Source organism: Pongo pygmaeus, chromosome 10 (assembly GCF_028885625.2).
Source record: "Pongo pygmaeus isolate AG05252 chromosome 10, NHGRI_mPonPyg2-v2.0_pri, whole genome shotgun sequence".
In the NCBI taxonomy this organism is placed as follows: domain Eukaryota; kingdom Metazoa; phylum Chordata; class Mammalia; order Primates; family Hominidae; genus Pongo; species Pongo pygmaeus.
In genome coordinates this window covers 14,078,709-14,103,625 of record NC_072383.2, presented here as the reverse complement: position 1 = coordinate 14,103,625, position 24,917 = coordinate 14,078,709, and the positions used below count along the sequence as shown (strand labels likewise).

The 24,917-nt window shown below is 39.2% G+C and overlaps 1 protein-coding gene across 2 annotated transcripts in view; it reads left to right on the top strand.

The window, feature by feature from the left end:
* Positions 1–24,917, top strand: part of GRIN2B (glutamate ionotropic receptor NMDA type subunit 2B) — a 423,666-nt gene that overhangs the window by 284,881 nt on the left and 113,868 nt on the right. For both annotated transcript variants that reach the window (XM_054444599.2, XM_054444600.2), the window contains one exon: positions 22,568–22,682. In XM_054444599.2, the coding sequence (XP_054300574.1) occupies positions 22,568–22,682 (115 nt within the window). The remainder of the gene's footprint in view (positions 1–22,567; positions 22,683–24,917) is intronic.

The following is a 24,917-nucleotide window of genomic DNA, read 5'->3' as shown; positions in this document are numbered from 1 at the left end:
ATATAATACACTGATTTTTATCACACACAAAGATGTAATACTGTTATATTTTTTGAATATTTTCTACCAGGCTTTTCAAAATCTGTTATAAATATATTTTGTTTATTCAGACACAAGTCATTTTATCGTATACAAAATTGAAATTATACTATCAAAGCAACTTCAACTAATATTTACTTGTCTCCACAAAAGGAACATTTTGAGAAATTCCCTACTGTCTTGCTTTCCTATAGGGGCTCTCCTTGTGGAGGGTTTCATTGTTTCAATAAGGCAGGGATTTGCTGGGATTTGGAGACGTTCCTAAATGTAAAATTATTCCGCTCCCCGCGCCCCCCGTCCCCAACTCCACCGCATGGTATTGCATCAGTATAGAACAGCATGCACGCGCATCCCTCAGCAGCGTGTGTTATCCACTCATTGCCTCATCAACCATGGAGCACGGCCTGATAATGATGTGGGGAGGTGACCTCCAGCTGAATGCCGAAACTGGAAGAAATAGTGCTGTTCTGTGCAATGGTGGTTACATCTGAATAATGTCCCAGCTTCTCATTTAAGAAATGCTACCCAATGGAGAAGAGCAGGTGGGGTCTATTTATCATCCTACATGTCAGATGCAAAAGTGATCTTATCTGTGACTTTGGTGCACCTTGCAGTGTCACATGTTGAATTGAGCAAAATGCACTCTCAGGATCAACATTCTCTGCTTAAATAGTGAACCAGTAGTGTTGGTGCAGGTTAACTGTTTTTTTGTGTTTTATACAGTGAAACATTTTTAATGTGAAATTCTCGAAATGCACACAAAAGTACAGAAAATACTAACTTGGATACCATGTTTTCACTGCACAGATTTAATGGATGAGATTATATTGCTTCTGATCTCTTTAAAAGGCTCTATTTCATTGGTAGGGATATAGTCCCTAAGTGCAACCTTGGACAAAATGTTTGAGATGAGGAACATGGAGTAGAGCCTCTTTGCTGAGGCTCCTTCCAGCCCCCCACTCTAGTTCCTGCTTTTGGAATGTCACTGTCAAATAAGAAGTCTCCTTCTAGTGACTGTAGCCCCTACATAAGAGAGAACAGGGGATAAGAATACAAGGGGAGATAAAATCAGGTGTTCCCAAAAGCTAGTAGGGTGACAAGGGAGAAATGGGGTAGGGATACGGACTCAGCTAGATGTTAATTGCACCATCTGTGAGTGTGTCAGAAGCCCTGATAGACTCAATAGACTGTTCTGTTTTTTTTTTTTTTTTCTAATCACATTTAGAGACAAGCTGCTTCCTGAATTGAATGAATTTTAAGGTTATGGTTGCACATTTAAAAAGTGAAAATTGAGGCTTTTCCCATTCTTTGCCTCTCTCCTGAGTTGTGGGAGTAATTCATGGCAACTCAGAATTTACATCTTAGAGCAAACTTGCTGGGTGATTTGTCTTCATTGCATTTGGGGGGTGGGGGAATAAACCTCATCAAGCAGGGCCTGATTTTCCAAGAGCCCATCATTCAGGCACTTATTACCCACTTTGGGCAGTTTCTAGATCTTTTGCTTTTCACCCTTTCCCCTCCTGCTGGGTTTTGGTCATTTTGCTGCTTGTTAGGACTTCCACCAGCTGATGTGGAGAAGCACAAAGAATGGCTAAAGCATTATTAAGTTCTGCTTCATGATAGGAGCTCTGCAAAGGGCTTGGTGGGGGAGAATTTTGAACGCTTTGACTACAATAAATTTTGGAGTTATCTGTTGATTTTGGTTAAGTATGCCCTCCCTGTCCTCCATTAGTACTGATAATGAAGAGCTCACTTACAGGAAAACAGGATGAAAGAGGATGGCAAAGTACAGCTGAGAATCGCAGTGAGCCATGACTTAAACATGTTCCTGTAATATGATGCCGTAATGAGAGGAAGCCCAAGTACATGTGAGTTCATTGAAGTGTCAAATTGGTGTGCAACCTTTCTTCTCATTCAGCATAGGTCTGGCACATATTAGAGTAGAAGTTTTTAGTAGGGGTGAGACTGCATGGTGCAGGTAGATTCTAGCAACTTTTTTTTTCCTGGGGAAACTTTTTCAACTGATATGCACCGACATCTCTGAGATTTGAGAGGATGTCAGGGTGTGGACTTTGGAATAATTACTGAAGCAATCATCTTATATCCCACCATGTAAAAGAAATGTTGGTGATTTTGAGAAGGCTGAACAAGAACAATGAAGATAGTTAAAGAACTCCAAGCTAGTATTCTCATGTCTGAAGATAGGAGGGCTCCCAAGGTAGTTACACACCTTTTGTTACATATATAAAAGTTTACTTGTGGGATGCTGTTTCCCTCACATCATTCTGTGTACTCATACTAGCCCAGTCTTCCAGTGTGCAACATGATTATGCTGCACCCCTTCTTGATCTTCATTAATGCTCCAGGCTTCCTTTCCTTCTTGACTCCCAAGCATTTCTTCTTCCTCTGCCAATTTTAATAAGAACTAGTCAGCTCACCATTGACCTTGAAGTCCTAAGGAGGTTGTAGTAATAGTAAGAAAGATCATAAATGCAAGGCGTCATACCTTGAGAGTGTCCTGCAGAGGTCAGAGCTATACTTATTCTCCCTGCAGTCACAGGGAGCAATTGATACATTTAAATCCACTACATTTCACATGTCACATCCACCCACTCTTCACAATGGTCTCAGATTATTCTCCAGCATGCAATCACCATTTCCATTACTGCGGTTCAGATTTGCATTTGTTTCTCTTATCTACACTATGAGCCCCTTAACTTGTCTTTACGCCAACCATTATTTTTCTTAATAACAATGAAAAACTTAATTAGAAAAATTAATTGAATCACTTATCTGCCCTGTTTGAAAACTGTTCTCGGGTACTTATTTATAGGAATACAGCATCCTGTTCAAAAGCTTCACAATTGGCCCTGTTTTCAGCCTTATTCCTTCCATTGCTTCTGCCCACCCTGACCCCGTTATTCTCTTTCCTCCCTCCTGTCCTGCAGCTATACCTTCATCATTCTCACACTCTTCTTTGTACCTGACACACTCTCTGGACTCTTCATTCTTCTCTTCTTTGCCAAGTAGACTACTCGCTCTTTCAGACCCAGCTAAAATAATTCCCCTGGTGAAGCCTGAAGCTTGCTCCCCACCAGCTTCTTATGTTCTTACTTCTTTATAAAACCAGCATGGTCTTTAAACCATTGTTTTCATGGGGTTTTCCTCTCCTCAGCTTTGCTGACTTGACTCAGTTATTGCTATGTCATACACCTGAGAGATATGACAGTGGCGGGCCAGTGTTTGGCAAGGTAGAAGGGAAGGAAGGGGATAGGTGAGCGAAAGATGTAGGCTTTATGCGTTTGTTTCCTATCCTGTCTGTGTTCTATATGATGGTTAGGATACACCCCAAAATACAAATTCTTTTATTTTCTTGACAAAGGCTTCTTTCATGTCAGTTTTCTCTCTTTGGTTAATTGAGTGGGACAATGTAGAAAGCTTAGAGATCCCTTTGCAGCTTTCCATAGAACAGCAAACTCCTTGTTCCTTGTCATTGACACCACTTTAAATCCTCTTAATTCTTCAGAGCCTGCCACTTCTAAAGTAGGAGGCACACATAGCCTCAAGTCTTATGAAGAGGGAATAATGAAAGAAAAGGCAAATAAAGACCATAAAAAACATTGTAATCCTTTACTTCATTCACAGAGACTTTTCTTCACTTTCCCCAGTCCTGGAAAAAGTAACATGAGTAGTGTCTCATCTCTTCTCAGAAGACACATTCTTTTTCTGTCTCATCATATTTCCATGTATCCTTGGTGCCTGTTTGAGGATTAAAATAGAGGAGAAGACTGGATATGTGGTGACCAATATTTTTATATATATATATATATATATATATATATATATATATTTGACATTTTCTTGCACAATAGGCTGGGAAGGAGCTACTGTAGTGGACTTAATGAAGTATAATTTGGGGGTGAACCTCAATTTTAATTCCAGTCTGTCACTTACTAGCTGTCTGACTTCAACAAAATAAGTCACCTTCTGATCCTTAGTTTCCTCTTCTGTAACATGGGATTATATTAGGTAACATACATAAGACACCTGTAACACAATCAGTACTTGAGAATGATGACTTTTCTTACTTATCTCCATGTTCACAGTGCCTGACACATCATAGGGTTCAATGAGCATTTGCTGCATAAACTTGACACTGCCTTTGTCAGATGCCTCACCTGGTGAATTTCACTTTTTATACAATTATTTGGTTTTGGAAGAGCTTCTCCAAATGTACAGTTGTATAAATCTAAACCAGAAAATGATGGTGTTCTCAAACAGTACGAGAGCCGAGTGTTGAGCTATGTGGTGTTCAAGGGCTCTTTTGACTTATCTTTAATTTTTCTGGCAAGGCTATGATGTAGGGAAGTACTTCTGTGCATGGACAGGAGAAAAACGTGTGTTTATTTCTCATTCAAAATTTGGCTGTTTATTGTACCTTAAGACCTAACTACTCTCCCTTGCTGACTCGGTCCTCTGGTGGAACCTAGGTCCTCTTTCTTCCTAGTTCCCCTCTATCCCTTCTGCCCAGAATTTATAGGAGAGTGCATCTGAGAGCAAACTCCTCTAGATGGTAGTAGTTGGTGACCAGAACTGGTCTAACTCATTTTTCAGTGCAGAAGGACACTTTTCTGGCCTCATAAGTGCCCTGGGAACAGTTCTCTAACAGGTGTGATGACCTGCCATTCCGGAGGCAAGGAAAGGGTTCCTCACCACTGCATGGCAAGGCAGAGAGTAGGGGAGTCACCGGAGAAGGGGAAGGAGGGATGTAGGCTTCTTCTGATGGTTTCCATGCCCGTCTACGCAAGACAACCACCCAGGGAGCTTAAAAATGCATACTATGAAGCAGGGATATTGAATCCCTGTCTTTCAAGTGTGGCCCAGGAATCCATATTTTTAACAGGCTCTCCAGGCCAATGTCAGGGACCCAGCTCAGCCTCTGGATGTAAACCTGTGAGAAGCAGCCCTGGGTTGCATGCTATCATGGGCTCTCCACTAGTGCTGCTGGAAGGCATAAAAATACCGGAGAGCTTGCGGTTCTTATATGTGATGACCTAAAGGTGTAGAGGAAGGGCTATAAGGTATATGCCATGCTTTATAGTTTTTCCTTCACATATATACATATTTTGGTATTTAAATATAAAATATATAAATGTGTATTTAGTTTAGTTTATATTTGCTGGGTAATTTTAAGTGTCCCAAGAAACATGCAATAAGTCTTCACTTAACTTCATTGATAGGGTCTTGGAAACTGCAACCTTAAGCGAAATGATGTAGAATGAAACCAATTTGACCATCAGCTAATTGGTATAAAGACTTAAGTTCCTATAGTATCTCTCTGGTCACAAAAACATCATCAAACTTCTAAATAAAGACCTAACACACTTCTAAAATTAAACATTAAGATAAATGTGAGCTATATGTATACTTAAGAAAGATTAGAGGCTGGGTGCAGTGGCTCATGCCTGTAATCCTAGCACTCTGGGAGGCCTAGGCAGGCAGATCACCTGAGGTTGGGAGTTTGGGACCAGCCTGACCAACATGGAGAAACCCCATCTCTACTAAAAATACAAAATTAGCTGGGTGTGGTGGCAGGTGCCTGTAATCCCAGCTACTCGGGAGGCTGAGGCAGGAGAATCACTTGAACCCAGGAAGTGGATGTTGCAGTGAGCCGAGATGGCGCCATTGCACTCCAGCCTGGGCAACAAGAGCAAAACTCTGCCTCAAAAAAAAAAAAAAAAAAAAAAAAAAAAGTAAAAAGAAAAGAAAGATTAATGAAAATAAGTAATGGTTACTACCCAACTATTCCAGTTCAGGGTCTCGGGTAGCCAGAGACTACCCTAACAGCTGAGGGTCAAGGTGAACACTGACCTAGGACAGGATGGCATCCCATCACAGCACACACTCACACATACCCTACTTGCTCACGCTGGCACCATGTAGACACGGCAGTTCACCTAACGAGCACAGCTTTGAGATGTGGGAGGAAACCAGAGTAACTGGAGAAAACCCACACAGACGTGGGGAAAATGTGCAAACTCCACACAGACAGCGGCCCCGCCCAGCCAGAAATCCGTTTTTTTCTCATCAATGTAAGGAAACAAGTTGAACAAAAATATGTCATTGGAGGACCTGCTGTATGTATTCTGAGCACCTATATTCTCTAGGGACATCTTGACTATATTTTTAATAGGATTCTCCCTGTGTTACGGGGATAGATTTCACCAATGGACAGCCTGGCTCCCTAATGTATGAACTTGGTACCTATCTTTATAGTTTCCATTTTACCTGCCCAATAATGTTTTCATCAACTTTGTTACCACTCCTGAAGCCACCTGGAAAATAAAAAAGTATATTCCTTCTGTGCAAATTGCTGAAAAAACTTGGGAAAGTGAGTTAATTGCTACAGAGAAATTATTTACTTCACTTATTTTTCTCTTGGCTTCAATCAGGGGCTTTTAAAGCCTCATTCATGTCATCCTGAGACCTTCCTGAATGATCTGGATTTGGCAGCCTCGACACTTTAGACACATTCTCACTCAAACTAGAGCTTTGGGTGTGGTTAGAAAAACAAATGGGAAGAAGGGTTAAATTCACAAAGATAATTCATCTCCTCTAGGTGGTTTTTGCCCATTGCTGAATGCTTGTCTTCTCTTTCCACCAACACCTACTTGCTTGGATCTTGACTTATTTTGGCAGTTCTCTGTACATGTAATGTGGTTGCCATGGAGACGTTATCCAGCATGCTGCATGGTGTTTCATCTCCTCTCCATCTCTTCATTTCTCTCTAGTGTGTGCTTGTTCTCTCACATTTCTATCTCTTCTACACTCACCCCAACCCCCTTTGTAATTGAAGACATCAAACACTGTATTTCTTCAAGCTATTTTGCTTCCTTTCCCCAATCATATCAAATGTGTTTTTAACTTAAAATAATCAGAGCAACCTGGTAGTGACTGGAAAAGGGGGTAAAGAAATTGACTGAAATGCTAAATTCCTGTAGGTTATGCTAGGATGCCCAAGAATTTGGGGGAATTCAAGCAAGTGGTAATCAAATTAACTTCCTTTGCTTTCACAGGGATTAAGTCTTTACTGTGGTTCAGAGAGACTTATTCATAATACCTTTCTGATTTCCACCTGGACTACTTCATCATGTCCTGGTGTTATCTACAAACAAGAAATTTCTGAACTATCCTCAACTCTTAATTTCCCAACCATGGAATATTCACTTCGGGCATTATTTGCATGGACCCACAGGGCCTCTCTGAAGATATTGACATCCTGGGTTATTAAGAGTTGGGCCAAATGTAGAGAAGATCTTAGTGTGAATATCAACTATTCACCCTCACCTTGCTGTGATGTGTGTAGGGAGTGAGGAGTGGGAAGGAGTGAGAACGGGATTTTGTAGTTATGTGCACCTAACCATGTGAAGATTGAGAAAAAGTTTATTTCTCTCCTCCACTGAGGATATTTTAATTTTTCTCAAAAATTGAAAAGTACTAGAAAAAAAATGAATAAATGTCGCTTTTGTTTTTCTGGTTTCTCTTAAAAGACCTCCTCATCTCAATGTTATAAGTAAGATGAATTTGATTTCATTTCTTTCCAAACTGACAAAATGATTTACGTTAGTAAAGAATATTCAAATATTAATTTTAACATATATTTCAGATTCCCCCAATGCTTTGAGTTTCTAAACTAAAAAAACATAGCAACCGCAATATCAATAAATTTTATTTATTTTTCTTTCTTACAGAATAAAATATTTCAGGAACAAAGAGAAATCGCTTTTGATTTCTCTACCGATCATTAATTATGTTCACTTCTGTGTCAGCTCTCTCCAAGGGCACAATACCGTGGAGAGAATAAGGATTTGGGTAGATTATATGATTCTCACAGGCAGATCTATGTTTTTATGGACAGTGTAATGAGAAAAACATTAAAAGGGAGAAGTTTAAAAAGAGTCTGGGCAAGAATGAAGTCAATCCAAACTTTCATCTCATTCTTTAGAAAAGAAAGATTGTATATATATATATATATATTCTTTAGAATTTATTCTTTTTTAAAATTAATAATTGGAGGAATTACTTTCTTCCACAGGGAACCAGTACTCAATGCCAGTTGCATCTGTGTGTGTGTGTGTGTGTGTGTGTGTGAGAGAGAGAGAGGCAAAAAAAGTATTTGTAAATAGATTGTGTGTGTGTGTGTGTGTGTGGTGTGACATAGAAGTGGTGTGGGTGGGAGTGAGAAGTGAGAAAGTAGCATGGGAGGATTTCAACATTAGACTTCTGCAAGTGCAAAACAAATCAGTAAGTATTACTGAATACTTACCACAAGCAAGACACTAGTTTGGGTTCTGCAAAGGATAACAGAAGGACGAGATTTGATTTTTACCTTTAAATAGTATGTTGTCTATCATGGAAGACAAGATACAGACAAGTAAAAAGTTAAGTAATAAAAGGGAACAGAATAAGTCAGGTGAACAATAAATGAAATGTTGAAATGTGGACTGGAGGCAAGATAAGAGGAGAGAAGAGGGGAGAAGGCCTCAGATTGATAGGAAAGTGTAGAGAGAGGATAAGATTTGATCTGAGTCCATAAGCATGAGCAAGATCTGGATTATGCTCAATTGAGAGAAAATGGAAGAGGCAGAAAGTGTAAATAATGTTTGTCAGGGGACAGCAAAGATGGTTCTTGGCTTCAGCAAGAGTTCATGTAAAGAAGATGAACTCTATACCCTTCGCCAAGAGCAGACTTTGGCTCTAGGCAGTGCGGAGCCATTGGAGATGTTTGAGCAAGTAGTGATGTGGCACTAAGAAATCTCATGGTAAGATTAAATAGGGATAGTATTGGGGAGGGTGGCAATGATATAAGGCAAAGGGCCCAGGAGGAGGCTGTTGCAAGTATCTGGGTATCAGTGGATATATGCCTGGTCCAGGGTAAACAGTTAGGGAGTAGAAAAGAAGGGAGTAGAAAAGAAAGGGAAGTTTTGGAGGATGGATTGGGCATGGGAAATTAAAAGACAAATGTTGGAGACAGCTGGAAGATTTCAAGACTAAAGGAATAAGGCTAATTAATATTTACTGAGTGACTACTATGTGCCAGGCACCTTTCCAAGTGCTTCGTAAGTTTTAACTCATTGAGCGAGAGGAAGAATTGAAAGTCAGCTATTTTGAGAGCAAAGATAAAGCCAATCAATTTCAGGCACTAAGAGTTTGTAATAGGGATAAATGCAAGTGTGGATGACTGGCAAGGGATGGAAATGGGGAATAAGATGTCAGACCTGGAGGAGAAGAACTGGACTAATCCACTTAGAAGAATAATTTGTGCCATGGGAATGGCTGATATCTGCATAAAATGAGAAATAAACAGCCTGTTTTGAATTTCCTTTAAAAAGTAAAATAAGAGAAAAGATAAAGGCATCCAGTAAAGAAGGAGAAATCACAGATGAAGGAGGAGAACTAAGATAACATAGCATGGTAGTATCTAGACAGAAAGCAATTGCAAAGGAAGGAGCTATTCTACAGTGTGAATCTATGGAGAGATCAAACAGGGTAAGTACTGAGACTAATTTATGTATTTGATTGTCCAGATCATAAGTGAAGATCAGCCTGTCCTATTGAGGGCAATTGAGAGTTGACTATAGCTCCAAAGAAATACTTTAATATTGTATTTTTAAGTCCAGAGAGAATTTGGATATTCTGTGCCAAACCAGGGTAAGTTTTTGTCACTCTTAACGAAACAAATAAATATTCTAGCTCTTATTGTCTGCCTTTAACAAGAACTCCAAGAATTTAGCCTTAGACTTTCATAACTGACTTCCTTCCAGAGCACAATCTAAGAATTAATTCTTCTATAAGTCCAGTCAAGCTTACTGCTGTGTGGTTTTTCTCCTGTTTTCTTATAAGGCAAATTCATTCAATTTCTTCACTTTTTTGGGTTAGTGCTTGTGAAATATGACAGATTGACAGCCCTTAGAGACTGGGGTTCTCTAATTATCCTATGAACATAGCTCCTTACCAGCAATGTGCCTCTGGTCTCTCTTAGGGCTGTAAAAAGCCTGTGTGTTTAGTTGACTTTCCTGTAGACCTTTTTATGATGATGGCATCAGGGACAATTTAAAACAACTGATGGACTGCTGGTTGGTAGTATAAATCATAATCAAGAACCCAGGGCTTGGAGCCATTCAGATCTGGATTTGAATTTTAGTTCTACCATCTTAGAAGGTTGTGGCTTCTTTCTTTTCTTCTCTACTTACCATTGCTTCTCTTGACAACATTCTTCTTAGTGTGGGGCAATGGAAGGAAAATGGGCTTTAGAATCATTCAGAAGTGGATGGATTCAACTCCCAGTGCTCCCAACCTTGGGCCTTCATTACAGTATTTACCTATTATTTTATATAATTGATGTGAGAATGTAAAATGATGTAAAGCACCCAAAACAAGGCTAGGCATGTGCTCAATAAATGGTAGCATTGTTGGATTTTTTAAAAAATTGATCAGCCAGAGCAGAAATAAGACTTCCAAGCAACTTCACTTATAGATCAGAAAGCTATGAGATTCATTTACCTTGTGGAGACAAAGTTCTGAAACTATGTGCTGAAGAGGGAAAAATGTCAGTCAGCATATTTTGTACATGAAGCTAAACTACAGTTGACTTTTAATTGATTTGATTCATCCTGGGAATCCAGTGCCTAAGAGCAGCCAGCTAATTCTTCTTTTCATTCATGTGTTAAAGATGAAATTATAACAGAAAGAGAGAAGACAAAGCTGTAACAGTTTTAAAGCTGTAAGCGTGGTGGTCTCATTGTCTAAAGACATAGGGGAACCTGGCTTGGACTTGGTCATGTTAAGTTTGATCTGAGCATTCAAGTAGAACATTCCAATCAGAAATATTGAGCTGAAGGTCAGGGAATTGGTGGAACCTATGATAGGGATTTTGGAGACCTTGGCATGATTGTTGATGTTATGGCTGTGAATGCATCTCAGAGGGAGACAATGTGGGCTCAAAATTGAATCTTGGCATACCCCCAGATTGGGGAGTTTCAAGTCAAAGTGGAGAAAAAATGGAGAGATGACTAGCTTGAGATGTATAAGGAGAACCAAGATATTATCCTGCTTTAAATAATAAAGTACAAAAAGGGGACTTGCTAAAAAAAACTGGGAGTATCACTTTTAGAGACTATAGAACACTTAGGAGAATGATGATAGAGCAAAGCCTACTGATTTTATTTTTGTTGATCTTCGTCTTAGTTTATTTTGTGTTGCTATAAAGAAAACTCAAGACTGGTAATTTGTAAAGGAAAAAGGTTTACTTTTTGATGATGCTGATGGCTGGAAAGTTCAATATTGGGCATCTGCCTCTGATGGGGGCCTCAGGCTGCTTCTAATCATGGGGGAAGGTGAAAGGGACACTGCATGTTGAAAGATCACATGGCAAGAGAAGAAGCAAGGTCGGGGAGGGGGGTGCCAGACTCTTTTTAACAACTGGTTCTCATGGGACCTGATAAAAAAGGAACTCATCCCCAAGGGAGGGCATTAATCTTTTCACGACCCAAACAGCTTCCATTAGGCTCCATCTCCAATACTGGGGTTCAAATTTCAACATGAGGTTTGGAGGGGACACACATCCTTGCTTGGATGGACAGACAGCCAAATCATATCAACCTTGTTTGATTATTGATAATTTTGCAGCTGTAATAGTTTCAGTAGAAAAGAGAGGCAAAAGCAAAGATTACAATGGTTAAGGAGTGAAGTCTGGGGAGGAAATAGGGTCATCAGGTGCGAATGACTTTTTTTAAAAGTTCCCAGTAAGAAGAGATAGAAAATAAAATTACTTTTCTTAGGGGCTGAAAAATCTCTTTGTGATTTGCCCTGGTCAAAAAAGAGTTAATGGTATAAATGCACAGTAATTTCAGAAGCATTAAAGAGCATGTTTCCATGGAAACATCAACCTACAGAGGGAGAGAAAGAGCTAGGATCCCCTGACAAAGAAGGAACAGCAGAGTTCTAGCCCCCACACAGTACAGCAGGGAGAGATGATTACACGTTTCTTTCAGCTTCCAAGTGAAGATGCAATTGGGGTTCATGGTGCTGTCCTCTTGAGGATGAGAAAAGAGGGAAGTGGGGTTTGGTTTAAAGAAACTCTTGGCCTCATCTTGCTTGAAATTCTGACCCAAGGGTCAATCTCGTTTTAGAATATTGGAAAAGATCAATGGGTGTCTTTAACTAACTAACTAACTAAATTTGATCTTCCCCAACCTCTTTATTCTAACCTGGTCTAGAAACAGTGCCATAATATACTGCGTTAGAGTGAAACTTAAAGAAACTCTAGAAATATAAGATGTAGGTTTGGCTGATAAATTTTGACCAGCGCTTTTGCATTATGGTTTTTCTCATCTAGATGTATTTTCTTTGGTTATGTATACATTTGGCTTCACAGTTTTCAGATCCATAATATCCCTTTCACTGCCATCTAGTACAAATTTCCCGTACCCTTAAAACCAACCCTACTGTTAGAGATTGTTCATCTCACTGAACTGTAGCCCAGAAAGCTGTTCTCCAGAATGTGCTACAGGAACCACATTAACAAGCTCCTTATTGCAAACAAATCTTCCTGTCAGTTCACTTTCTCCATTCCCAGATTATATTCCACTTTGCATCTCTTTCATTACTCTGGTCTTTCCTTGGGAGAAATTATTTCGTTCCCTATGTGAAAGGATTTTATCTGTATGGTAGGTGTGGCTTATAACTAGGTTTTCTGAAGTCAGAGATATGTTTTTGAATGAGTCAACAGCTTCCACCACTCTCTCTGTCTCACATACATAGCATGACATGCCTGTCTCCCCTAAAGACATAATCTTCACCCAGGCATCTTGAGTCTTCTGTCTGTTGGAAATGTCCCCCTGACCCTGGAAGATCCTCCCTCCTTTGACCCTCTCCTCCTCCCAATTCAACATAATTGTTTCTATAAATCTTCACTTGAAGAACTCTGCCAACCATTACTGCAAAACTAAATTATAACCTTCTTTTTCCATGAGTGACAATTCCTCATAACTTCCACTCTCCAGCCCTGTAAGTGAAGCCATCACCAACTCATCATATATTCATCTACCTTTTTTGCCCCCTTCGGTAGAGCTGTTAGAGGGAATTGTGAAGTCAAAAATATGGTAGCTACAGAGGGGGCAGGAACTGTGTGTATGGAGATATTTCCTGTGTGTTGATTTTGTTGACTACCCAATGTGTAAGAGGAAGTAGAGAGAGGCTACAGAAAGGACAAATTGAGGAAATGGAGAAAGATCAAAAGGGAGAGAAAAGCCTTCTTATTCTTTTCCCTTGATATCATACCTAGGTCACTTTAGGTTCTTACCCAAGGGCTTCTTGAGTACATATGCTCAGGGTTTCTTTCAGTAGGCCTGAAAGTTCACAGGAAGGAAAGTCTTCCTGCCATAGTTGAATGTCCTAGAGAAATCTTTGCCAGTCATTGTTTACATAGCCCCTGAATAGTTTTGCCAGCCTGTGAGCTAAAATGGATGTCAGAAAGACAAGCCTTCACCTTAAAATTATTAATAGTCACAAAAAAGAGATAACGTAGTCAGTGATCAGCTAGCCTTTGATCTGCCTTGGTATTTTCTCTGGGAAGGTCTCACCACTTAGTTTTGATAGCCTACCTATTCTGGGCTGCATTCCAACATACTGAACACCTAATCTCTGGAAGAAGAAAGGAATTTTATTCAGTGTTTTAAGAAAGTGATTTTAACTTATATACAGCATGGAAATATGAACTAAAAGGAAAAATAATCCAGTGACAGTAACATTATGCAGAAAAGCTACTTGGTTTCTTCTCTCTGGGGATTTCTACCTTTTTAACAATGTCTAATAAGTTTGGCTTTCCTGCAGCACCTTACCAGGTCTCACCTACAGTAGAGGTGACTAAGAGTCCTGAGCATGAGCATAAGGAGGAATTTTATTTTTCATCGCTGAGTTCTGTGCACAGAGCTAAATGAGAAGCAACTTTGGTATTCTGCACATTTGATTAATTGGCATCAAAAGGCAGCCTCACTAGTTCCCTAAGGAAGTGTGGTACCTTCACACATAATCAAGAATGTGTTCTCTCCAAAGGGATTTTAAAGAGAATTACATAGTGTTCAAAGCAGGGATCTGGGAGGTCAGAAGGGGGAACATTTTGAGGAATCACTTATTCTAGACTAAAATTATGGAGGTATGAGCACATCTTTTGCCTTCCTTGGAAAGTGAACTTTATATTGAAGTGGTATGATTTAGTGACTGCCCACTGCAAAAAACCTCACAGGGGTAACTAATCATAGTAAGAACAAAACAAATATTCCCAAGCCTTAATAGTTTTGGATGTTATAGGAATGAGAGAGAATATACTAAACTGGTAGTATTATGGAAAAACAGAGATCCAGGAATTAGGAGACCCAGACTCAACTAAATGGGCCAAAGCATGACATCATTTTCCCAAGCTTCAGAGTGTTCAGCTCTAAATATGAACAGTTAGACTGTGATCCAAAAGTCCCTTCAAATGCTAACTCCCCTGACATCCAGGCAATGTAAAAAAAATAGGTAATAATAATAACAACTATTACATAATGCTTACTCTGTGATAGGGAGAATTCTAAGTCCTTTATATATGTTGAGAGCTTATTTGGAGGTTCTAGAATGGAAGCCCAGCTACTCACATACCCTTGACCGAAGACTGGTCCTCCTTTATCGGGAACAGTCATCCTCTTCCACTGAGCCTGCCGCTTAGGGACGGATGCACATGGAGTAGTGAGGGAGGAAGCGGACACCCGCCTAGCCAGCCAGATCAGCTGAATCAACGCTGGCAATCGATGGGGTGACAGATGCTGCCGCCAGATCACCCTCACATCCCCTTTATATATATTGAAACACAACAATCCTATGAGATAGGTACTATTATTATTCATATTTTTTATGGTGAAGAAAATGAGGAAAGAGAGGTTAAATAACTTGCAAGACCACACGGCTTCAGAACTGGTGGGTGCAGGATTTGAGTGGAGACTGTGACTGTTACACTGTTTAAGAACTGTGCTCTTGTTCTTAAACACCTCGCTACACTGCCTGTTGCAGTATGAGTGTGTACGTGTGTTATACACACTGTATTCTTTCCCTCTTTACTTATTGCTTCTCCCCTTTATTTTCTTTTTATTCACCTCTCACCACTAAGCATTTTGGGGCATTGTCCAGATTTTTTTCATTCATTTGAATGAGAATACCTTACTAATGAGAATGAGTTCCTCCATTTCATCCCAGATGGACCCGTAGGTAAGTCTAGAGAGCATTGTTCCCTAGCCATGGCCTGTCACATTGACCCTGCTTGGTGAAAGGTGGCATAGATAGGAGGTTATCACAGCTGGTGACAGAACTCCTTAAAATTCTCATTGCTTTGATAATTGGTCAAAGATAGCATCTTTCTGGAGGGAGGTTAATGTTCTCTACCTTCTTATACCAGTCCTCCTCTGTTTTCTTTCATTGCAGATTAAACTAATTCATGGTATTCAGTTGTGAAACAGAATCCAGGTAATAGCTCTCTGAAATTTTTTATTGTTAGGCCAAGGGGGCTGAAAATACTTTTTCTTCATAATAGATGGTGAATTTACACATTGCCACTTACACCTCTAATGAATTCAGTTCAGCCCAAACTACTAAGGAGCTAAAGCACATTTCTCACCACCAGTAGGAGATAAGAGGTATATTAAATTTGTATCAATCACTGTTCAAGATACTTTAATATCTCATTACCTTAACACCACTAATTTAGAATTTAAGATACTTTAATATCTCATTAACTTAACACCACTAATTTAGAATTTAAATAACACTGATATGAACTAGCCCAAACTTGAACATTTTATGATTTGTGAAGAATGGTTTGCAAAATAAATTAATGGTATAAACACCATTTCAGAGAAAATGTGTAATTCACTGGAAGACAAATTATTTTTAACCCATCTCAAGTAATCATAAACTAATATTACAGTCTGCTCTTTAAATTAGTTATTCCTGAGCTTCTCTACAAGGTATCATTTTGCGTAAAAGAAAAGAACAGCTTAGGAAACTGACATTTCTAATTGTATTGTCCAACCACAGAGTTTAATATTTTTATATATGACATATCTCAAAGGAATCATTTAAAACTTCTTCAAATCCTTCTTCCTTAAAAAGAGGACATTGTTGACCAGATTGTAATAATCTTGCCGGCCATGTTGACCACACTAAACTGGATTAATCATTTTGGATTTATTTTGATAATTATGAATTTCTTAGCTGGGAAAAATTCAGAAATTTCTATTTAGTCTGTCTAAACTAGAACACTGAAAATCTAATTTTTAAATATCTTTGCCTCTTTTCTCCAATACCAGCCTGTAATTAGGTAGCTTTTAAAAGTTTTTAAGTCCACTATTTCTAATCCTTTGGGAAATTGTTTCTACTATTTCTAGAGGTACTGTGTATAAATAATCGTAATTTCCAAAAAGAAACTCTAGTCTTTCAAAAGAATTGTGTTTTTTCCATTCACATGGTAGAGAGTAATAACAGCAGCTAATAATAACAGAATTATAGCAATATTAATAAGAACAGTATTAATCAGATGAAATGCGAGGTGATAGATAAGTTAATTTGCTTCACTAAAGTAATCTTTTTTACTATCTATATGTATCCCATAAAATCATGTTGGATACCTTACATATACACACTAAAAACTATTTTTAAAAAAGAAGAAAAGAAATATAAACAACAGGTCAAAGGATCCTCCCTGTAGCTTCTCACATCAGACAAGTAAGATGGTATGAACCACCTGTTTTATAGATGAGGAAGCTGAAGGCTTTAGAAGGTGACACATGAATGATACAAAGTTACAGAGTTACAGCTTTTCAGAGCCAGAAAATTACAAAAAAGAGGGGGTCAAGAATTTGTCTCTTGCCTGGAACTGTGTTCCTTTATCACTTTACTTTTAATAGCTAGAGAATGAAAATGAGAGATATGAAAAACTGCCACTTTTTAAAAGCATGGTGGCACATGGAAAGAACACCGGACTATGGGTTAGGACACCTGGGTCCTATTCTCAGCCTTGTCATCTAATCACAAAAGCCCTGCTGGACTTTGTCTGTTTCATCTGAAGATGAAAAGATTGGATGAAATGAGATGCTATCTCTTCTCTTATTGACACATTAGCAGATATTAATTTTTAAAAATCTAGTGCTTGTAAAGACATACAGGGTAAAGTAAGTATTATAGTTCTAGGGCTGTTGGTTGGCTGGGAAAATTCTGGTAGAGCTCCTTCGAGTGCCTCCCACTCAGGGTATGCTGCTAAATCATTGCTGTGGGTATCAACGTGGTGCAGTAGATGAGCTTGGCGTGGCATGGCCAAAGTCAGAGAGGCAGAAGGGCTCTTTAACCTTAGCCTGATCCCATTAAGCTCACTGTGGTGTGACTTTGGCCATATAAAGCAAATGTATTGGCTCTGAGCCCACCAGGATTCTGAGGCTCTTTCTCAACAAGCAGGCAAGCAGGTAGATTAATCATCTAAGATAGACTTTGTTTTATGCAGTCTGTATTAGGGATCTATATAGTCCAGGATGTGCCATGTGATTCAAGAATGCTAAAATGCACATCTGGAGTTCTGTGGAACTGATTTTACTTCACTTGGTGATCATGGAAAGACCCTGAGCTGAGAGTCAGAAGACTTAAGCTCCAGTCCTGAACAGGCAGGTCACCTTGGGAAAGTTGTTTTGCATCTTGGGACCTATTTTCTCCCCTCTAAAATGAAGGTTCTCGATGGATAATTTCTAAGTTCTCTCCTAGTTTTAGCAATGTGAGACTCTGTGTAATATTAGAACTGTATGAGGCATACCATCTGGTTTCTTAAGGTTCAAACTACATTCTAGAGACAAATCAAGCAATTTAAAATACATACACACACACACACACACACACACACACACACAAACTTGATGGGACTTCCAGGGGATTTGAGTCTCGTGGGCAGAACTTCTGCATTTGGCTGCCACGTGAAGCAAAGCTTTTTGACTGTGTACTTGAGGATGACATGTTTGGAGAGAAATAGAATAGCTATGGCATCTCTTAATCTTAATTATAATTTAATCCTTTACCCAGGATTCACACATGAACATTTTGAGGTTCTAATTAATATTAAAAATCAACAAAGTACAGCCAGGGTAGTTGGATATTTTCAGGTCTTATGGAAAGTTAAACTGATTAATATAGCCATTTGATCTAGTTTAGCCTCCATATGTGGAAGCCAATCTCCATTTTTCAGATGTATTTCATTGATAATTGAGTCTTGTTAAAATGTAGTTATCACACTTATTCACTGAGGTTTAAAATCAAGCAACTTTCTTGCCTTTAGACACTCAAATTATGCTAATATATTCTTTTTCTGATTTTTTCCTATTAAATAACCTTATATTTGTATCATATTTTATATAGTTTTCCTATCCACTCTTTCATTTGATCATCACAACAGACTTCTCTGATAAGCTGGAAGTAAAATGATGTCTCCCTTTTAGAGAAGAATAGCTGAGATTCAGGTGCCAAGATCACATGTCTAGAAGTGACCACACCCCCAATTATTTTTTCACACTTTTCATTACCAATGAATGGATGGGTTTGTTCTGCTATTCAAAGGGCATCTTGCTCAAGGCTGGTGTATATTTGCAAGCTCCTCACTAATGGCTAAATGTTCTCACACCACAAGAAATTACTCATGAAAACACAGTGTGAATGATTAATCTATATGCTGCTGACAGATATGAATGATGAAAGGATACTTTGGAGAAGAATATTTTGTATATTGTCATAAAATTTTACTAATGTTTTTGATAAGTGTAAAACATATGAGGAGTGCTTAGGTAGATAAAATGAACTTAGAGCTGGAAGAGGAGGAGCACCCCAGAAAGAGAACAATTTCTAAGGAAAATCAGAAGGCGCTGGAACAGGAATAGCCAGAAAAATTTACAGACCAATTACATTGCTCATGAGTGTGATTTATTTTCTGCAAGTTCAAATTTCTCAACTTGTACACCTAATTCAATGCTGTCCCCTTCAAAGAAGTCATCTTGAGAGGCTATATAGTTATTCCATTGATGTTGCTTATTAATTGAATTATTTTTGGAACTTCTCTTTTATAATTGCCTTCTGAAATAGATACTTTCCTTTAAATATTCTTAATGGTGTTTTAGATAAAGGCAGAATTATTCAGCACAGTGTCTGATGAAAAGCTGGATGCTTAAACCAGATAATTTATTTCCCTCCTATCCTTCTTCTTCCTTACCCCTCTCTCCTCCATCTCTCTCTTCCTTCCTCCCACTTTTCCTCTTTCTTTCCTTCCTCTTTCCTTTTCTTCCTTTTTCCTTCTTTCCTTCCTCCTTTCAAAATAGATGAGACCAAATTGTTTTACATGTCTCATAAACTTTATTTGAAGACTCCAGAAATTATTCAGTGTCTTTGTAGTAAGAATACATTTTCAAGTGTATTATATTGTTGCTTACATTCTAGTTTGTTGGTTTAAAATATCCTGTCTTGTGGTTTTGTAATTATATTCTCTGCAATGAATTCTTCAGGGCCTTTGGTTGGAGTGTTAGAGTCATTGCAAACTATAGGAGACCTGAATGTTACCTTCACACTAATGATGGCCTTGGGTGAGCAGCTCTGGGCTGAGAGCTGAGGAGCAGGGCAAGAAGTGGAGCAGATTGAGCACTGAGTTGTGTTGGGGATGCTACATGTCACTGACTGGAGGTGTCTGGAGAGAACAGCCAAGGTGGGATGGTAGAAAACGCAAAGCCATGGCATATGAGGAATATGTAAAGGCCTTGGGATGCTAAGTCTGATGTTGTATATGAGAATCAGGCTGGTGTCAGGAAAGGACATGAAACTGGACATATTGCTTAAAATGTTACTTCTGCTCCCAATTAGCTGTGTAACTGTCATACTGGACCCTTGTTGACTCCGATAGCGATGGTACCATATCTGAAAGGCCTAAGAAGAGACCCAGAGATAATGAATGAGACATAGGATTTACTGGGGAAACTTACATACAAGGACAATCCAGTGGCGGTGGGCTGGGCAGGAGAACTGCTACCATTTGTAAAATGCATGCAGTTTATATAGCATTTTCACTTAGCAATGTTCACCTAAACGTTCATTTAACCCAAAATAAAGGGCTCTGATCCCCTGTATGGCCTGCATTCCAACAGATGAACTGGGGGTTTAGATGTCCTTCATAGATAAAAAGTGAATCTCTGGGTTGGCTATTCCCAGATTTCTTAGCTTAGGACTCCGAACATTTTTTTTAGACAGTAGGGTCATTCTCAGGGTATGCATAAGTTATTGCTGTCAGGTGCGTCTGCCATACAATAACATTGGACAAATAATTTAACCTCCTTGTGCTTGTTTTTTAATCCATCAAGTTAAAATTATAGAACTAAAAGAGTTTAACAGGTCTTTAAAGAGTAAAATTGATTTCATAAGGGATGTATGATAAATGTCTTCAAATACTTGAGAAACTCTCATGTAGAAGAAGGATTAGACTAAGACTGTAGAATCTCTAAAGAGGAAACAGGTATCAAAGGGTTGCAGGGCAGGAGGTTTCAGCTTTAAGTAAGAAAGAACTAAGTAGCCAACACTGAGATGGCTACCTTGAGCCCAGAAGGTGCCATTAAAAGTTCCCCATCAGTAAAAGAATTCAAGAAGAGCTGAGAAGACCAATTTTATGATATGGAAGGGAAGCATAAACTGTAAGAAGTGGTAGGCTAGTTGATTGTGAAAATCTCTTTCAGTTCTAAGATTCAAGGAATCGCTACTCCTTTGGGATCTTCTGTGTTCTTGATTGCATTTGTGAAGCTACACAGGACCAGGGAATGACAGGCTTAAACATCCCAGGTAGTTCTGGAAATGAGAAGTGATCCATGAGGGTTTGGTTCATGCTGCATAAGCATCATTAGAATCACCAGAAGCATATGCATCCTAGCAACCTTGTTGTTTAACCTAATGTTACCTGGAAGAATCAAAGAAGACCTCTCAGTTTCATTGAATGAGAAGAGTTAAAAAAAAGAGTCTTTAAGCTGCCTCCTTTAGCATCCTCACTGCAATTACAAGATACCCCTTTTGCTTCTTAGCAGGGATATGGTCTCACAAGCAACATTAAGCCCAAGGCTCCAGAGTAACATGTCATGTGAACACAGAGCTAATCATTATTGATTACTTGGGCCATTATGGTAAAAGGACATTAATTACCATCAGTGCAGTTGCACTAATGCAGTTGTAATAAGCATGCCTTTGGAAATTCCCAGTGAAGGGACTGCTCATCAGATGACAGCAGCCAGAGGGGAAAAGGGTGGGCTAAGGTGAAGGTGTCCAGGAGGAAGACAGTTTCATTGGTCTGACTCTAGTTACCTCCAGAGTTTCTGCTAATCTATGCACAAGTAACCAGAGCACTCTGTGAAATCTCTTTCCCACCTTTTCCCATTCCTTGGTATTTTCTGTTCCCTATACATAGCGTAATAGCCCTGGTTTCCAGATGCATCCTGTCATATCAGATCCCTGCTTACTGTACTCATCTCACAACTCTTAGAAGTATGAGCTTGGCAAGACCTTAGCAAGAGTTAAAGAATATGTGCATATCTCTGGGATAGAGGGAGACTCTAGGCTCCTACATGCCACCTTTCTTAGCAGAAAGTTGTCTTGGTACACTCCTACTTTCATTTCTTATCTCTACCACCTCCAAACTTTAATCTACCTTTGTTTTTCAATAGCAATTGTTAGCACTTAATGAGACTCTACTATGCACCAGGCCACATGGTAAGTGGTTAACCTAAGTTATCCCCTTTAAGCCTTACAAACCTAATGAAGTAGGTTCCTTTATTAACCTAGTTTTTGCTGATAGGGAAAAACACAGAGGCTCAAAAAGGCTGAGTAATTTGCTCAAAGTCATACCTCTAGACTGAACTGAAACCAAACACCTTTTTAAAAATTTTTATTTTTAATTTTAAGTTCTGGGGTACATGTGCAGGATGTGCAGGTTCATTTTATAGGTAAACTTGTGCCATGGTGATTTGCTGCACCTATCAACCCATCACCTAAATATTAAGCCCAGCATGCATTTGCTGTTTTTCCTGATGCTCTCCCTCTCCCCACTTCCCTGCCTACAGGCCCCAGTGTGCCTTGTTCCCCTCCCTGTGTCTATGTGTTCACATTGTTCAGCTCCCACTTGTAAGTGAGAACATGCAGTGACCAAACATCTTTTATTTAAAATTTTTATATTACTTTTTCATGTGATTCCTACTATGTGAAAACTTGGATGACTCTATTGCATAATCAAATGGGAGTTCAAGGAGTACCAAATTTGATAATGGTATCTGTATTTCTATTTACTTGTCTGTCTCCAGCCAGCTTTCTCTCTATATACCTGACTGCCTTGTTCATGGTATACCCTCTTCATACTTTTAATCTTCCTTTTATTTTATCTTTACAGGTATCTGATCAACGTCACTTTTGAGGGGAGGAATTTGTCCTTCAGTGAAGATGGTTACCAGATGCACCCGAAACTGGTGATAATTCTTCTGAACAAGGAGAGGAAGTGGGAAAGGGTAAGACATGTCTTTGACAATTCTTGAGCAAAGTAGAGTAGAAATGTGAAATTTTGCAACACAATGAAGGAAAGTAGTCCTTTGGCTTTTGTCCCTAGACCTGTGGAGCAAGGGATCAATACCTTGATACACAGGAGAAGCCATTTCTCAAACTTGCATCTTCATTTACTTGCTATTTTGGTTAATCAAGAGATTGTTTTCTTTATGTATTACCATTTATTGTTGATAATTGCATTGCTGTCTGAATCTTGACTTTGTTTTTGTGGAAGAGTATGTGTGTGCAATATAACATAATTTGGTGAAGAAACTGAATTAGTGGTATAGTTCAGGAGTTGTGTCCTAGAGAGCATCTGGGAAGCTTATAAAGAAGAATTTATGAGAAGAAAGGTTTAGACTTATTGTGATTGAAGGATTCCCATGCAAGGCTCTGCTCAGAATCTCTCCCACTGCCAGTTGATCACAGTGTTTGAAATTCTACCATCAGAAATTAATTTCTGTGGGCACCAGACTGTCTAGGTCCAATTCCCAGCTCTATGTAGGATCTTAGACAAATTTCTTCACTACTTGGTGCCTCAGTTTTCTCATCCATAGAAGGAAAATAATAATAATAGTACCAACAGGTATAAGGATTAAGTATACGTAAAGTATTTAGAAAGGTGCCTGGTTCATAGTAAGCACTCAATTAGTATTATAATTTTTGTTATTCCAGATTCCCAGTTGAATACAAATATTCGTGAGAGTAATGTCATCACTGATTTTTCTCCAAATATGTTCCGCAGTGCTCTTGTCTCTCGAGACATTTTGCTGAAAAATAGTTTTACAGATATATAAGGTTGGGAGATACTACCTACTGTTTCTCACTCTAGGAGAGTCTTAGAACATACTAACCTTGGAAGTTCAGAGTGTCTTATAGCAAAGAAACATCTTTAATTTTACTTAGAATGGAATTTCCCAAAATTATTCTACCTCGAGACCCCTTTGTTCATGATATTCATATTCTGTGAAAACATATTGGGAAACTGATTTAAGACAACTTCCACAGATTCCATGGACCAATTGGCTGAGAATGGGCTTCAAAATGTTAGCATAGTTCTGCCTAGAATGGAAATCCAGCTATATATTTCTAGAGAGAGTTACCAGAAAATAAGGCCAGAGATAAACTTCTTGAAATTCACAACCTCATCACAGAGAGCCCTGGACAGCTAGTTATGTGAATGTGTGAATGCTCACCCGAGAAACTAGGCATGTGTGGCTCAGGCAGTAGAATCCAGGATCTAATTCTTCAAGTTGAAAGACCTCAATCTATCTTGCATTTTCTCTTATCAGATAGGGCACAATTATAAGGCTTAAATTATGCCAGCTTTTTATTTAATCTTATTCTTTTGAGACAGGGTCTCATTCTGTCACTCAGACTAGAGTGCGGTGGTGCTGTCATAGCTCACTGCAACCTCAAAATCCTGGGCTCAACCTGTCCTTCCAGCTCAGCCTCCCAAGTAGCTGGGACTATAGGTGTGCACCACCATGCCTGGCCAACTTTCAAATTTTTGGTAGAAATGAGGTCTCACTATGTTGCCCAGGCTGGTCTTGAACTCCTGGCCTCAAGTGATCCTTCTGCCTCAGCCTCCCAAAGCACTGGAATTAGAGGTGTGTGCCACTGCACTTGGCCTGCCTGATGTTCTTGATTAAAGTTGCCCTCCCTCCACTGAATTATCATTTGTTCAGAAATGGTTGTTCCCTGGGCTTCTGCTTTTCACTACAATCAAGCTGCTTTCACTGCTGCTGTAGAGACGTCATAATTTAAGAAATGTTCTGGGCTCTTCATGTATAACAGGCACTTCTGTCTGTCTCTAGAAGAGGAGCTATTAATAACTGAGGCTTCACAGGTAGCTCATAAGATATACAGAGGGGGCAGCTTTTTTTGCAGTAGGCTCACAATTACTGTCTCAAGCAGGAGGAGGCATCTCACAACTGCCTTTTCTTAAAGAGACACCACTCACCATCAGGTCACATTGACCCCCCTTCTTGAGTCCAGAATCTGAGGCCTGCATCCCCTACCCCTTTCTAGAACTAGACCCTCCTTCCTAGGGTTTGGATCCCTACCCTCACCAATTCTACTTTTTTTCTAGCTCTTGAATTTATTCTTTACTTTATATATGATCCAGGGACTGTGTGATAATTTTTTAAATGGGCCTCCTTGTCCCTGGTACCTGCCTTTACTCCTTCAGATTAGTCCAA